The following is a 16,745-nucleotide window of genomic DNA, read 5'->3' on the forward strand; positions in this document are numbered from 1 at the left end:
TTTAAAAATTTTAATTATTTTTGAGAGCAATAGAGAGTATGAGGTAGGGAGGGACAGAGAGAGAGAGAGAGAGAGAGAGAGACACAGAATCCAAACCAGGCTTCAGGCTCTAAGCTGTCAGCTCAGGGCCAAATGTGGGGGACTCGAACTCACAAACCTCGAGATCATGACCCAAGCCAAAGGTGGCCGCTCAACCGACTGAGACACCAAGGCCTCCCCAAATTTTGTTTAATAATACATCAAGTAGAGAACAGATTAAAGTATAAAGAAAATCTGTACAACCTAAGTAACAAGGTTAATAAACATATAGATAACATTGCAGTCAATAGACAATATATACTTTCTTCAAGCACATTTATAAAGACTGATCCCTTATAAAGTCAAATATTGAAAGAAAATCTATCATACAGAGCATGTTCTTTGACATCCCTGCAATCCTACAATTAAGTTGTAAAATGTAAGAAAATAACCAAAGTATCTCCCACAACTTTAGGATATGAAAAACAAAACTTTTAATAATTAATAGGTCATAGTTAAAATAATAAAAACATTACTTTGATTAACATCTCCTACCGATATAATGCGATCTCCTTTTCTGAGCTCTCCACTAAGATCAGCTGGTCCTCCAGCCAAGATAAAGGAAATGAATATGCCTTCTCCATCTTCTCCTCCTACTATGTTGAAACCAAGGCCTGTTGAGCCACGATGAAGAACAACTTTTCTAGGTTCCCTAAAAATTAGAAAAATATTGAACAACTTAGAAATTTTATATAGAACTTGACATTCTATCACTGAGATTTCCCTACTGATAACTCTTATATCATCAAACTATAAAGCTAGATGAAAGTTAAAAATGTTTTCAAAACAATGGGGTAGAGATTCTAAGACTAGAAATTAAGCATAGAAAGTGAAAGGGAAAATATTAATTTTATATAAAAGCTAAAAACCCATGTTAAAAAGTTTTTGGTAAAAAAATTTTTTTTTGTTAAAAAACAAACATGATACTAAAACAAAAGGAGAAAACAATGTGGTAATAAAAATAGTGACTTAACGAGCCCTACTCAAGAAATATATATACTTAAGTTGATGTGCACATTTTATTGCCTATGAAGCAGTCACTGCCCCAGATGTTATAAAAGGCAGGTAAACCTTGGTCTTAGAAAAGGTAGGCCCTTTTCAGTCTCAAAAGAATGAATCATGACTAACCTAAGACAGTCACAGCAATCCCATTCCTCTTTGCTAAGTGAGGCTATTACCCTATTCTGGCTTCTGAGAAATAAAGATAAATTTTTATATTTCCCAAAGAAAGAAAGACTCTAACAAAAACAAAGCATATTTTGTTCCCATACAAACACATTTGTTCCCTTCTCCACCCAAAATAACACCCATACAAGAAATGAACAATAAAATCCCACTGGCTTGGATATATTATAGTCATTAAGGTAAGACTGGAAGAATCCTAGAGATACTATGGACCTAAGGATTGCTACACAAATGCTAGAACTGTCCATCTCCAAACTTTTTATGTAAAATAAATATATTTACTTCTTAAGTCATATCCCTCCATCTCTCTCTCTCTGCTATTCATTCATTCAAAGATGAGCTTTTCTCCCACCCTCCATTTAAAATCTCTGAAATCAGAATACATCTTACCACTAAATGTTTCACACTTGCTGCCAGTTATATACATAGTTGTGTGAATACCATTTATACCTTCTGGTAAGACCATGAAAATTCCAAGGGCAGATTATTTTAGACATGATGAGATACAAAATATCATTTGGAATTAGAATGTATCATATTTGGTTAAGTATTTTTAAAATGTAGCAGATTTTTCTAGACATTGCAAAAAAGCTATTGGTAACAAAAGGCTTAACAGAAGTATTCTTTAAGAATGAATTTTAGGGATCCTCCCATATAATGTGGAATTAATCTTCTTAAGTATTTACTAAAAACTTAAACAGGCATTTTCTAGTCATTCATTTCATCATTAATCAGCTCTGCTGGTTCACTTACCGAGTTAACAAAATTATACTTTTTTTGTCAAAAGCAGTGAAACAGTAAAACCAAACAATATATTGTTTAGGAGATATTAAACAATTATATACATATATGAAAGAAAAAAATGGAACAATAAAACCAAATTCAGGAAAACAGTTAATTTGGTGAGGCAGTATAGGAGAAGCTGGGTAGGATTAGGGCACAAAATAGGTTTCACTATATTGGTGATGTTTTATTTCACTGTTAGGTGTTGGATTCATAGTTCAGGGTTTCTGCTACGTTTTAAAACATATATATGGGAGAGGAGGTGGAGGGATGGGTTAAATGGTTGATGGGTATTAAGGAGGGCACTTGTGATGAGCACTGGGTGTTGTATGTAAGTGATGAATCACAAAATTCTACACCTGAAACTAATATTACACTGTGTGTTAACTAACTGGAATTTATATTAAAACTTGAAAAAAATATACATACGGAGCAAAAAAATAACAAACCATGTGTATGAATTACAGTTTTACATTAGCAAATAATAATTTTAAAATGCCCTGCTGAAGTCCAATAATATTTCAGAAGAAAATAAATGCAAATTTTTCAAATTATAAGATATTCAACATCATAAGTTATTAGAGAAATGCATGAAAATCACAAGATATGTCCCACCTACTACAATGGCTATGAAAACAGAAAACACAAGTATTTGTGAGGATGTGGAGAAACTGGAACCCTCATATATTGATGGCGGGAATGTAAAATGGTGTGGCTGCTACAGAAAACAAACGGTTCCTCATAAACATAAACAAATATACATTTACCATATGACTTAGCAATTCCACTTCTTAGTATGTATCCAAAGGAAATGAAAGTAAGGATGCGAGCAGATACTTGCATGCCTATGTTTGTCACAGCATTATTCCTAATATCCAAAAGGTAGGAACAACCCAAGTATCCATCAAGAGGTGAATGGATAAATAAAATGTGGTATATACAAATAATGGAATATTATTCAGCCATAAGGAATGAAGTTTTGATATATGCTACAACATGGATGAATCTTAAAAACATTAGCTAATGAAAGAAGTCAGACACAAAAGAATTGTAAGATTACTCTTATATGAACAATCTAGAATAAGCAAATTCATAGTACACAGAAAGTAGACTAGACTAGAGGTTACCACAGACTGGGAGGACAAGGAAGTGGGAATTACTGCTTAATGGTTACAGAGTTTGTCTGAGGTGATAAAAAGGTTCTGTAAATAGTGATGATGACTGCGTAACACTGTGTATGCAATTAATGCTACTGGATCACACATTAAAAAAATTAATAATGTAATATACTAAAAATCACTGAGTTTTACATTTTAAATGGGTGAATTGTATGATATGTGGATCATATCTCAATGAACCTGTTAAAAAGTGAACTTCAGAATCATCAATTTTCTGTATGTTAGGATTTCTTTTCTTTTCCTTTTTAAATTGGTAATGTGAGACAACCTCTGAAAGATTGCTGATGGTCAAACTGTGGGGAACTTCTAATGCGAATGCAAAGGATTTTTATACTTTATTATCTGGACAAAATAGTGTGATTATCAAAAGAGTGATAAAACATACATTTTAGTTACTGCAGTAATCAACCACCAGATTTTCAAAGAAAAGAAAACAGGTAGACCTGTTGTATAATACTACAAAGTCCAATACAATATTCTAGACAAAAGATATATAATGAAAAATGATGGGGAATAGCAATCAAGATGCTAATTTATTTACTTTGAAAAATATGCAGAGTATTAAAGATTAGACAAGCCATTAACTATTTTTTTCTTTACTTCTATAAAAAGGCACTATTAGAAAACAACTACAAAGCCATAACAGAGCAGTATAGGAGCACAGTCTACAGACAAAGAGCCTTAAAATTCATATCAGAAATAAATAACCATAGGTGCCTGGGTGACTCAGCTGGTTAACCTGCGGACTTCAGCTCAGGTCATGATCTCGCGATTCTTGAGTTGATTCAAGCCCCAGCCTGGAGCCTGTTTTGGATTCTGTGTCTCCCTCTTTCTCTGCCCCTCCCCCTTTCAACCTCTGTCTCTCTCTCTCTCAAAAATAAACAAACATTAAAAACAATAATTAAAAAAAATCAACAAAAAACAAAGAAATAACCACAAACACTGTTCTTTTTGCTAATTTTCACTCCAAACACAATAACTGTACACCTATTGTAAATTAAGTTTTCAATATTGCTAACTATTGAAAAAGAGAACACAGATGAAAATTCCTTCCTATGGGACCTTAAAGAGATCACAGAGTCTGACAGGAATAATTATAAGTATGAAAGCTCAAAAATACTAATGCCAACAATAACGCAATTAATAAAAACATAGACACTAATTGGCAGATACTTAATGTTAAATGAAATACTTGTGCAAATCATAAAGCAGTATGTATGAACATAATGTCTTATTACTATATTGAACAATATGAAAAAGATCTAAAATACTTTTCACTTATTTTTTTCTCACCTGGTTAAGAATTTTTTGGAAATAAAAAGCAATTAATTTAAAGTTAGATCAAAGTAAATTTTATTTTTTTTTTATTTCTAGGATAGAGAGAGACAGCGTGAACAGGGGAGGATCAGAGAGAGAGGGAGATACAGACTCTGAAACAGGCTCCAGGCTCTGAGCTGGCAGTCAGCACAGAGCCCGACGCGGGGCTCGAGCCCACAAACCGCGAGATCATGACCTAAGCGAAAGTCGGAAGCTTAACCGACTAAGCCACCCAGGCGCCCCAATCAAAGTAAATTTTAAAAGTGAGGATATCAAGAATACCAAGCAAAGAAAATATCACTTGTTGAATTCTCAACATGAATCACATAACTGCCATAATAAATTTTATGATCTATAGATAGGAATATAAGAAAAGTTAGTTTTAAATATACATAAACATAGTTATAACTTAGTTTTACTATGCTAATTTCTAAGCACAATTTGCCATTCCTGAAAAAAAAAGTAGTATCTTTTTAAAAGGGCAGTAACTTATTTGGAATATAAAATATTTCTGTATTTCAGCCTCTTCATAAACTCTCCAATGAAAAAATTAAGGTTTAAGTTCATTATCTATTGATAAAATTTTTTAGTCCTTAAAATGTTGTCTTACTTGGTTGATTATAATTCCATCTAACAGTCAGCTTTATTTAAGAAAGATGAAATTTTGCTTCCTTACCTTGTAATTTCATCATCTCCAAGCATTGCTTTTGAAACAGGTGAGTATCTGGCTGGTGATGCTGGTGTATGGCTCAAGTAGGAAGATGGACTAACATGGTTATCAACAGGTTGAGAAGAAGCTTCAAAATAAAGATAGTAAAAAACACTTTAAGTGAAATAAGCCATTCAGTACTGATCTTGAATTATCAATTTCAAGGTTAGTTAATATGTAATTCATATTCACTTATTTGTATAAGTTGGTAGAAAAGACTTATTTATCAGGTAAAAAATTAGACAAGCTGAAGTTTCCAGATAAAAACTAGTTTAGATATTCAGATCAGTAAAGCAAACTTATTCCATCTGGTTTCTCTTGAGAAAATAGAACTAAAAAGGAGTTTTACATTAACTGATTTGCACAGTGAAATCCAGGAATGGTCATCTAAAAGACTATCATTAATGAACTGTAGTGTCAACACAGACCGGAAGTATATAATAAAATTCATAATTTGCAGTCACCTACTGAATGAGGGGAATGGAAATAGAATCTTAGAAAAGAGCTGAACTAGCAATGATAAACTTCAGCTTTTTCACAATGTTCTATTAGTTCAATAGATACAAAAAAATAGATTCTACCTATATCTACAGGAAAACCAACCAATCATTATTTAATTGCTACTCTTTAGGACTAGCTTTCCCATATTTTGGTCATATTAGCATACATAAAAAGGTATAATTCAATTAAAAATAACATTTCCCCCCCCCAGTGTAACGTATTTGTAAGAAGCAGCCTGGCTATTCATATATTTGGCCATAAAGAGGACATCAATTCTCGGTTTGCAGAACAACTGTTACAAATATGCATCGCTGTCTTGAATAGATAAGACAGCATACTAAATGAATAAGACTGATACTTACATTGGTTCATAAAATACCTTATTAGTGAATTTGCATCCCTAATTACAAATAAAAATAAAGTCCTTATATAAAGTTTGTGTGTGATACCAACTGTAAAAATTTTTAATAAGTAACACAAAGTTCTGTTCTAACACAAATGAAGTGTTAAAAAAAAAAAAAGACATCATCTCTGTCCATTAAAGAGACTAAATACTATTTGTAAAAGTTCAGTTATACTTGGGGAGCCTGGGTGGCTCAGTAGTTTAAGTGTCGGGCTTTGGCTCAGGTCATGATCTCACAGTTTGTGAGTTTTAGCCCCATGTCGGGCTCTGTGCTGACATCTCAGAGCCCGGAGCCTGCTTTGGATTCTGTGTCTCCCTCTCTCTCTACCTCTCAAAAAGAAACAAACATTGAAAAAAAATTTTTTTGAAGTTCAGTTATACCTGAGTAATTATAAATCAATGGGCAGGTAATGAAGATGTATCACTGGAAGACAGTATATTCATTTCAAAGTATAATTTATATTAAACTTAAAATTACATTAGTACTATCAAAACAATTCATTTCTAGGCAACACAACTGTACTGTATACATATATAGTTAGCTAATACATTACGAACTTGTACAAAAAGAGTATCTGTGCTCATATAATTGAGAGTATAAAAAAGCCCAAATTTCAAAATTTATTTGAGAAATAAAGAGAGAGAGACATACAAGCAGGGAGGGGCAAAAAGAGAAGGGGAGAGAGAATCCCAATCAGTCTCCTCGCTGTCAGTACAGAGCCTGTCACAGGGTTTGAGCTCATAAACCGCCATATCATGACCTGAGCCAAAATCAAGAGTTAGACACAACTGACTGAGCCACCCAGATGCCCCAAACAGCCCAAGTTCAGAAATATTTAAAATAACTATTTCTCAAAGTGTAGTCCATGAGTTAGTCCACGAGAAGCATCAGAATTATCCTGGCTGTTAAAAGAACTGCTTGTTTTCCTCTCCCAGGCAGTGGGGCCAGGATTTGGTAGCTGGTACTGAAAGAAAACCCTTGCCCTGGGATTGCATTCTTGCCCTGGGACTGTGACAGTGGCAGCTGTCACTCAGTGGGACAGAGGAAAAAAGGAAATAAAAGAAAATTTTAAAAAATTTTAAAAAATAAAAGAAATGTTTCTGTGCTATTTCCCACAACTATTAGAACAAAAAAAGAATGTGTATTATTTACCAATACCTTTGGTGACTATTTACATATAACTTTGAAAAAGGCTGCCTTTCTTACTANTGGAATTTTAGAAACAAAAGAGATGGACGCAGGGGAAGGGGGAGAGAGAGAGAGAGGGGGAGGGACGGAGGGAGGGAGGGAGGGGGAGAGAGAAGGAAAGAGAGAATCTTAAGAGGGTTCTAGGCTCAGAGTGCAGAGCCCAACACCAGGCTCAACCTTACGGACTGTGAGATCACGACAAACTGAGCCAAAATCAAGAGTCAGATGCTTAAGCGACTGAGCCACCCAGGCACGACTAAAATTGATTTTTAAAGACTATTAGGTTAAAATGCTTAACACAGTTCATTTAAAATATTTAATAATAGAGACATAAGATAGATTAAAGCAAAAAGACTTACAGTTGGTGATATCAGGTGGTGCGTAGCCATCATTCATATACATACTTGTGGGTTTTGCCACTTTCAAGTAAACAAAATCAGATGTGTTCTTTAAGGCAGTTACTGCTTCTTCATGAGTAACTTCTTCTAAACACACACTATTCACCTAAAAGAAAAACCCAGAAGACATTTGTTTTAGGATATTTTCACTTGCTTCCTGCTTTTTGGTTATAAACAATTATAAAATACAAAATAGAAAGCAAGGGTGATTTAAGGAATATAAAGGTTGGTGGAAAGAAAATACCCATATTTTTTTGTCTATCGTATCAGGAAATTGTTTATGTATGTTAATGAAATAGCCAATCTTAATTCCAGCCCCAATTCCTCCCAATCCCCAAGCCTAATCTACTTTTTACTGTTAGGTATTTATGAATATATGTGGGTATATTTTAGTTGTTGTTGTTGTTTTTTAAAGAAAATGAGACTATATTAAAGTTTTTATTCTGCAACTGATTTTTTTTTTCTTTTCTCAAAATACATTTCTTTTCTTTTTTTTTTTTTTAATAGTTTATTGTCAAATTAGTTTCCACATAACACTCAGTGCTCATCCCCAAAGTGTCCTCCTCCATGCCCATCCCCCCCTCCCCCCACATCCATCAGTCCTCAGTTTTTGTCAGCATTCAAAAGTCTCTCATGGTTTGTTTCTCTCCCTTTCCCCCACCATTTCCGCCCTTCTTCTCCCCCTTGTTCCTCCGTTAAGTTCCTCCTAATCCTCCTATACGTGCAAACATATGAGATTTGTCCTTCTCTGCCTGACTTATTTCGCTCAGCATAACACCCTCAAGGTCCATCCATGTTGCTACACATGGCCAGATTTCATTGTTTCTCATTGCCATGTAGTATTCCATGGTATAGATAAACCACATCTTCTTGATCCATTCATCTGTTGATGGACACTTAGGCTCTTTCCATGTTTTAGCTATTGTGGAGAGTGCTGCTATGAACATTGGGGTACATGTGCTCCTATGCATCAGCATTTCTGTATCCCTTGGGTAAATTCCTAGCAGTCTGCAACTGATTTTTAATGTAAGGAATCTTAGAGATCTTTCCATGTTGGGACACAGAGAATTACCTCATTTAAAAAAACTGCTGCACATTATACCATTGTGCGGTTGTATCATAATTTATTTTATTTTTTTATTTATTTTATTTTTTTTTTTAATTTTTTTTTTTAATGTTTTATTTATTTCTAGGAGAGAGAGAGAGACNTCATAATTTATTAAACCATTTCAATATTAACAGATATTTAAACTGTTCTAACTAAATGTCTCTAGTAAATTTATACTCACTAACAAAATAAAAGAGCATCATGGCCATCTGCTCAGGCCTTTGCCAACACCAAATAGTATCAATTCATAAAAAAGCTTTCTTTGGAGCACCTGGGTGGCTCAGCTGGTTGACTGTCCAACTTCAGCTCAGGTCATGATTTTGCAGTCTGTGAGTTCAGCCCCCGCATCAGGCTCTGTGCTGACAGCTCACAGCCTGGAGCCTGCTTCAGATTCTGTCTCCTCCTCTCCCTGCCCCTTCTCCACCTCACTGTCTCTCTCTCTCTCTCTCAAAAATAAATAAAAACATCAATTTGTGCATCATTATTTAAATCTTCTCTTCCACTGTTTAATAGTCGAGGAGATTTTTTTCAGTTATTAAGCCATTCAACTATGTTCTGTTCTAGAAACAGAACAGATTTTAAAAAATTTTTTAATGTTTATTTGTTTTTGAGAGAGAGACAGAGTGAATGTGGGGGAAGGGCAGAGAGAGAGAGAAAAACATACACAGAATCTGAAGCAGGGTCCAGGCTCTAAGCTGTCAGCACAGAGCCTGATAGGGGGCTTGAACCCACAAACTGTGAGATCATAACGTGAACCAAAGTCAGATACTTAATCAACTGAGCCACCCAGGTGCCCCAAAACAATCGATTTTTAGGAAACAGAATTGATTTTAAGTAGTGAGGTATATCTGCAACCTCAGATATTTCTATCAGTAGGTTCCTGACAGTTTATTTTTTAATTTTTATTTATTTATTTTTGAGAGGGAGATTACACGTGAGAGGTGGGGGTGGAAGGACAAAGAGAGAGGGATACAGAGGACTCGAAGTGGGCTCTGTGCTGAGAGCAGAGAGCCCAGTGTGGGACTCAAACTCACGAACCATGAGATCATGACCCGAGCCTAAGTTGGAACCTTAACTGACTGAGCCATCAAGGTGCCCCAGGATTCTCTATATATGTAAACTACAAATATAGTTTTATTTTTTCCCTTCCCAATCTGAATGTCTTTTTTTCTTTTATTTCCCTAGCTAGACTCTTCAGTACAGTCTGACTAAAAGGGGTAGTTGTGTCTTTCTATACATTTGTCCATTTTATCTAAGTTATCTAATATTTTATTATAACTGTTTACAAATAAAAGTATTTCCTTAAGTCTCCTCTTTTATTCCTACTTCTAGAAATTTAGTCTTCTTTTTTATCTTATCAGTCTAAGGTTTGCCAATTTTGTTCATATTTCCAAAGAACCAAGTTTTAGTTTTATTTTCTCTCTGGTTTTCCTTTTCCCTATTTTATTAACTTCTGCTCTAATCTTTATTACTTCCTTCCTTCTGCTAGTTTTAAGTTTAGACTGCTCTTCTTTTTGGTAGATTTTTTTTGTTTTTGCAAAGAACTAAAACACTGTGTTTCCAATGTTTTAAAATTACAATGTACTAAACAAACTCATTTTAGTATATTTTTCATTTCCCTAATTTGTACCTGTGAAGTTTTTAATGTTTTAACAAAGATTTCTAAAGGTCACAAAACAATCATTAAGTTTTGCCACAGGTTATTAATATGGATTTGCAGGGCTTCAGCCACATGGTCATTTTTACAGTCCCAGACTACCCATGTACAGTGAAGAAGGACTGTATGCATTTTGAAATATACAGCTATGGTATAATTTTCTTTTGGTGGCCTGCAATGAGCCACATACCGTGGTATTCACACCCTTGTAAGAACCCTTCCTACAGCACTTGCTTGGCCATGTAACTAGCTTTAGCCAGTGAGACATTAATAGTTGAGATGCCAAGAGAGGATTGATAAATGCCATACACTGGAGTTTGTCTTTTTGGTACATCCCTCTTGGAACCTGGTCACCATCCTGTGAGAAGCCCAATTTAGCCATGTGGAGAGGCCACAGGCTAACAGTCCTAGCTGAGCTCCCAGATGACAGCAAACACCAACTTGTCTGCCATATGTGAGTAAACCTGAGTGCATTCCTGGCCCTACTGAGCTTCCAGGGGACATTATGTGGAACAGAGACAGACTCTCCTGGCTGAACCCTATTCAACTTACAGAAATATAAGCAAATAAATAATTATTTTTGTTATTTTAGCCACTAATTTTTGTGCTTTCTTAAGCAGCTTTAGATAACTGATATAAGAGGGCGCCTGGGTGGCTCAGTCGGTTAAGCATCCGACTTCGGCTCAGGTCATGATCTCACAGTCTGTGGGTTCGAGCCCCAGGTCGGGCTCTGTGCTGACAGCTCAGAGCCTGGAGCCTGTTTCCAATTCTGTGTGTCCCTCTCTCTCTGTCCCTCCCCTGCTCACGCTGTCTCTCTCATTCTCTCTCTCTCAGAAATAAATAAAAATATTAAAAAAAAAAAAAAAGAGCTGACAAGATTTGCTAAGGGATTCAATATGGAGTATGAAAAGAGAATGACTGAAGTTTTAGACCTGGGCAAATAGAAGGATAAACTTCCCATTTCATGAGATGTGAAGATTGTGCAAGAACAGGATTTGGGGGTGAGGGTGGGGTATAAGATGAAACTCAGAAGTTAATTCTTAGATATATTAAATTTGAGATGACTCCTGAGACATACAAAAGGAGACTAGATGAAATCTCTTTGGGCTTTTCAACTGTGTAGCCAAGAACCACTGTTAAAAAGTTTTATATTTCAGCCAAGCACAAAATTTATGTGCATGTATGTAAAAAGAAAACTGAAGTTCAGAAAACAATACTTATCCTTATCATGTGTAGTGAGACTCAGTAAGTTATTTGACCACCTATCAAAAGGGGGAAAAAAACATACAAAGACCAAGTCCTGTCTCACTTCAATGTTTAGAGGTTTGGGAGAAGATGCACCAAAAGGGAGAAGGAGAAGGAGTGACCAGTGAGATAAGAGGAATACCAAGAAAGAGGGTTACTGTTAAGCACAATGGAAACAATGTCTGAAGAAGGAGGAAGGTGTGTCAAATGTCAATTAAAATAAGAACTAAGAATTTGATAATTTCAGTGGAATTATGACAACCAAAACCTGACTGAATGGTAAGTCAGCATAAATTGCTGCCTTCTCAATCACTAAAAGGAAAACATGGTATTTAAGAAATTAAAAAGTATAAATGAGAAACTCAGTGGAAAAAGCAGGCTGTTTTGAACTGGTGTGTGTGTGTGTGTGTGTGTGTGTGTGTGTGTGTGTGTGTGTGTGTGTATAGAAAAGCAGCTCAAAGTGAGCTCTTTCTGCTTCCCTATTATAAACTTGAAAACAACCAGTCTATCTCCTTGCTGTGGCAATAAGCAGTAGAGGGCAGCATGTACAACAAAGAAATCATTTATATACTGCTTAGGTGTGTAAATGTTTTCAAAAAGATTGATTTATTTATCTAAGTAATGTCTATACCCAACATGGGGCTTGAACTCACAACCTCAAGATCAAGAGTTGCATACTCTACCAACTGAGCCAGCTAGGTGCCCCAGAAGTGTACACTTTTATAACCACTTTGGAAAACAGTATGTTTTTGCTATACTGTTACTAAGAGGGTATCCTATGATCATTAAAATCCACGATTAGGTAAACAGTTAAATGAAACTCTTATGTGTACATGTTCACAAGAACACACAGCAGCTTTCCCAAAAAAAAAAAAAAAAAAAAAGGAAATAACCTAACTCACCACTATACCAGACCTAGTTTATGTGCCTTTTTCAGATTCGCTTGAGCCTACCTGCATATTAGGCCATGTGCTTACCAGAGAGTCCTTGTTACTGCTACTCTCACCTTGTCTCCTGCCATTATCAGCTCGTTCAATCTTTTCTACAGTAAGGGCTGCACTTGGACTTGGGTATGGGCATGGCTGATGTGTTCCTAGAGAGCTGTAACATGTCAAAAGCCTATGTCTGATCTCTCTAGATCACTGAGGCGCTCTGTTTTTTCCCACCACTTCTGGTTCCAGAGGAAGTACTATGCTATGGAGTATGGAAGTTGGCTTCCCAAGCACTTGCCCAGCGGAGGTGAGTAATAGTCCAGAAATTTGGGACAGTTATCGCCCATGGGGTACATTCTACCTAACAAGAGACAGGAGATAAGCCCTTTCTTTTCCCTGGATGGCTGGATCTAAGGTTTAATAGTCCCACATCACCTGCCTGGAAGACTGCCCTACATGATAAGCAATTAGATACATTTTCTTATGAAATTACAGACAGTCCAGAAACATAATATCTTGTATTGACTTTCCCTCATTCCCTCCTTCACCTTTCATTTTCATTTACTCTACCTTCTGAGATTATGCTTTCCTCCAAAATTTAAGCATGTAGCTTTTCTTCATGTTTTGTTTTTCTAGGGAACATGGGACATGTACTGAAGAAGATTAGATAAATGAACTGTAGTATAGACCCAGAAAAGAGTATTATGTAGAGATAAAATGAACAAATTTCAGCTCCAGGCAACAATATGGATAAGTCTCAGTAAACCAATACTGAGTAAAAAATTATAAAAAGACTACGTACAGCACAATAGCCTTTAAAAATTTTTTCAGAACGAATAAGTACTAAAAACAAAATATTTAGGCATATGTATATGATTAAACAATTTTTAAAAAGCAAAGGAATCAGAAACACAAATTGTTGATATTCTAGTTTTGGGCTGTGTAATGACTTTAGCAGTTTTCAATATACTATAAATAAAATAATTTAAGTTAAAATACAAGGGAAAAAGGAAAGTCACACATGAGGGATGACATTGTGTTTAAACAATTCTGTGCATTCAAGTCCCTAACCCTTTAACACAAGGAGAAGGAAAGGGAAAAAAATAAAAGAAAAAGAGAAGGAAGCTGGTAGAGAAAAAAGAAATGGCAAATAAAGATAATACTAAGAATCACTTTTCAGGTTCTGATTAAAACAAGATTAGTATTCACTCATTTAAATATTGTTTAAACATCATAAGTGGAACAGGAAAAACTTAACAGACGACCACAGGGGAGGGGAAGGGGAAAAAATAGTTAAGGAGAGGGAGACAGGCAAACCACAAGAGACTCTTAAATACTGAGAACAAACTGAGTATTGATGAGGGTGGGAGAGAGGGGAAAGTGGGTGATGCGCATGGAGGAGGGCACTTGTTGGGATGAGCACTAGGTATTATATGAAAACCAACTTGACAATAAACTTAAACAAACAAACAAATAAATATTGTTTAAACATTTTTGGCAAGTAGAAATTCCAATCTGCCCCCCACCCTCTCCCAAAAAAAGACATCAAAATGATTTATTATTATTATTTTAGTTAACATATAGTATAATAATGATTTCAGGAATAGAGTCCAATGATTTATCACTTAACAGATGATACCCAGCACTCATCCCAACAAGTATCCTCCTTAATTAATGCACATCACCCATTTACTTATGAAAAAAAATTTTTTTAATGTTTTATTTATTCTTAAGAGAGAGAGAGAGGCAGAGAGCATGAGCAAGGGAGGCACGGAGCAAGAGAGGGACACAGAATTGGAAGCAAGGCTCTAGGCTCTGAGCTGTCAGCACAGAACCCGATGCAGGGCTTGAACTCACAAGCCATGAGATCATGACCTAAGCAGGAAGTGGGACGCTTCACTGACTGAGCCACTCAGGCATCTAGCCCATCACCCATTTAGCCCATCCCCCCACTGAATCCCCCACCAGCAGTCCTCAGTTTGTTCTTTTTAAGAGTCTCTTACAGGGTGTCTCCCTCTCTGTTTTTATCTTATTGACAGACATCAAAATTATTTTTAAAATAACAGAGATCTTATACTCACTGCTAAAAGTTTATCTCCAATCTGCAGTTTACCATCTTTATGTGCTGCACCTCCTTCAATTATTTTGGTTACATAGATGCTATTATCCCCAGGAATATGTTGATTTCCAACACCTCCAGCAATGCTGAACCCAAGACCTATTTGGAAAATAGTAGTTTTGAAATTTCACCATTTAATGTGAATTTAAGTCCAGAAAGAAATGGCTGAAAACTAGATGATGATAATCTTATCATACTAATTATTTTGTTTTAAAAACACAAAAGAATCTATTTGCAAACTTTTAAAATCCTACATATTTGCTTTGTAGTCAGGGGACAATTACATATATAGGTGTTCTTATAGTTACAAATAAGTTCCTTTATTCCATCTCCTCCTGATACTTCTTAAAATCTTATTATAAATGCATTTCTTTGTTAGTTCAAAGAGGCATTACAAAATTATTTCACTTTTGTTCCCATCATGATTGTGCTTCTAACATTTTTAATACCTTCACAAGATTAAAACAATTGAGAAAAATAATAAAATTATTTGTGGTGGGCAGAACTAATAGGCTTCAGAAACGTGGATAATTTTGTTTTTTTCCAATATTCTATGAATTAGTTTTAAATAAAGAATTTCTGTAATTCATAAATCCTATCCATAGCTTTAATACCAAATTGTTAGCTTTCTATTCCTTTTTTCATTTTTTAGAATACCACTTCTTCCATGAAGCTACAGATTAGAATCCATATTTCATTTATCTTCAATCCTATCAATGTTTTCAAAATTCAGAAATCACATATTACCCATCCTCAGGACAGATATTAACTGCTAATGACACACTCATAGTTTCTTCTTATAACTTAGCCTGTTATCTGCATTTAATACACTTTGTAGATTGAAAATTACAAGTTAATATCAACACTATACAAGACTTCCAAGTGTTTAAGTAGAATTCTACTTAAGACAAAAGTCAGCAGAATAGAGAAATTCTAAAAATTCACATACATTCTGTAGATTACCAGTACTGTTAATCTTAGGATGTGTTTATAAATAACTTGATGGTTACATTTATCTCAGAGATTTCTTACTTAATAATCTACGTTTGGTTATTTCATACCTTTAGGACCTTTAATGAGCTTTATTTCCATTATTTTTTCTGATACTGGTTTCCGTCTTTTTACGTACAAGCGTACGATGGAGCCTGCTTCTTTCAATGCTTCAACCGCTTTGCTATGTGTCACATCACGAACATCTACTTCATTTACTCGTAATATACAGTCATTGACCCTGAGAAAAAACCCAAAATATTAAAAATAAAAAATATTGCTTTTACAACCTAAATTTTTAAAAAATAGTTATTTTTGAAATTTATATGAAGCTAACGATTACATCATTTAATTAAAAGGTTTCTCATATAAATAATTTATTTTAATTTGACACAGTAATATATTTCTTTAAAGATTGATTTGTTTCTAATTCTAACTCCCCCCCCCCCCCCCCCCCCAGCTCAGGTCTCAGTTTAAATTGCACAGCATTCCACTGGGGGGGAAAACCATTTGAAATTGGGCAGAGAAGGGGAACAAAGCACAATTAAAACACAATAACAAAGCACAATAAAATTGATCCTGATAAGTTTCTATGTAATTAGCTTTCTTCAGAGTAAAGAAATTTTGTATGCAGAAACAGTGACGGGTTAGAGTTAGTATTAAAGGGATGTGCTTCTGCTAGGAATTTACCCAAGGGATACAGAAATGCTGATGCATAGGAGCACATGTACCCCAATGTTCATAGCAGCACTCTCAACAATAGCTAAAACATGGAAAGAGACTAAGTGTCCATCATCGGACGAATGGATCAAGAAGATGTGGTTTATCTATACCATGGAATACTACATGGCAATGAGAAACAATGAAATCTGGCCATGTGTAGCAACATGGATGGATCTTGAGGGTGTTATGCTGAGCGAAATAAGTCAGGCAGAGAAGGACAAATATCATAT

The 16,745-nt window shown here is 35.2% G+C and overlaps 1 protein-coding gene across 9 annotated transcripts in view; it reads right to left on the reverse strand.

The window, feature by feature from the left end:
• Positions 1–16,745, reverse strand: part of DLG1 (discs large MAGUK scaffold protein 1) — a 267,569-nt gene that overhangs the window by 84,892 nt on the left and 165,932 nt on the right. For all 9 annotated transcript variants that reach the window (XM_077767716.1, XM_077767715.1, XM_077767714.1 and 6 more), the window contains 5 exons: positions 15,864–16,033; positions 14,765–14,901; positions 7,703–7,847; positions 5,218–5,338; positions 574–730 (listed from right to left, as the gene is read on the reverse strand). In XM_077767716.1, coding sequence (XP_077623842.1) covers positions 574–730; positions 5,218–5,338; positions 7,703–7,847; positions 14,765–14,901; positions 15,864–16,033 — 730 coding nt within the window. The remainder of the gene's footprint in view (positions 1–573; positions 731–5,217; positions 5,339–7,702; positions 7,848–14,764; positions 14,902–15,863; positions 16,034–16,745) is intronic.

Source organism: Crocuta crocuta, unplaced genomic scaffold, assembly GCF_008692635.1.
Source record: "Crocuta crocuta isolate KB4526 unplaced genomic scaffold, BGI_CrCroc_1.0 scaffold45, whole genome shotgun sequence".
NCBI classification, from domain to species: Eukaryota; Metazoa; Chordata; class Mammalia; order Carnivora; family Hyaenidae; genus Crocuta; species Crocuta crocuta.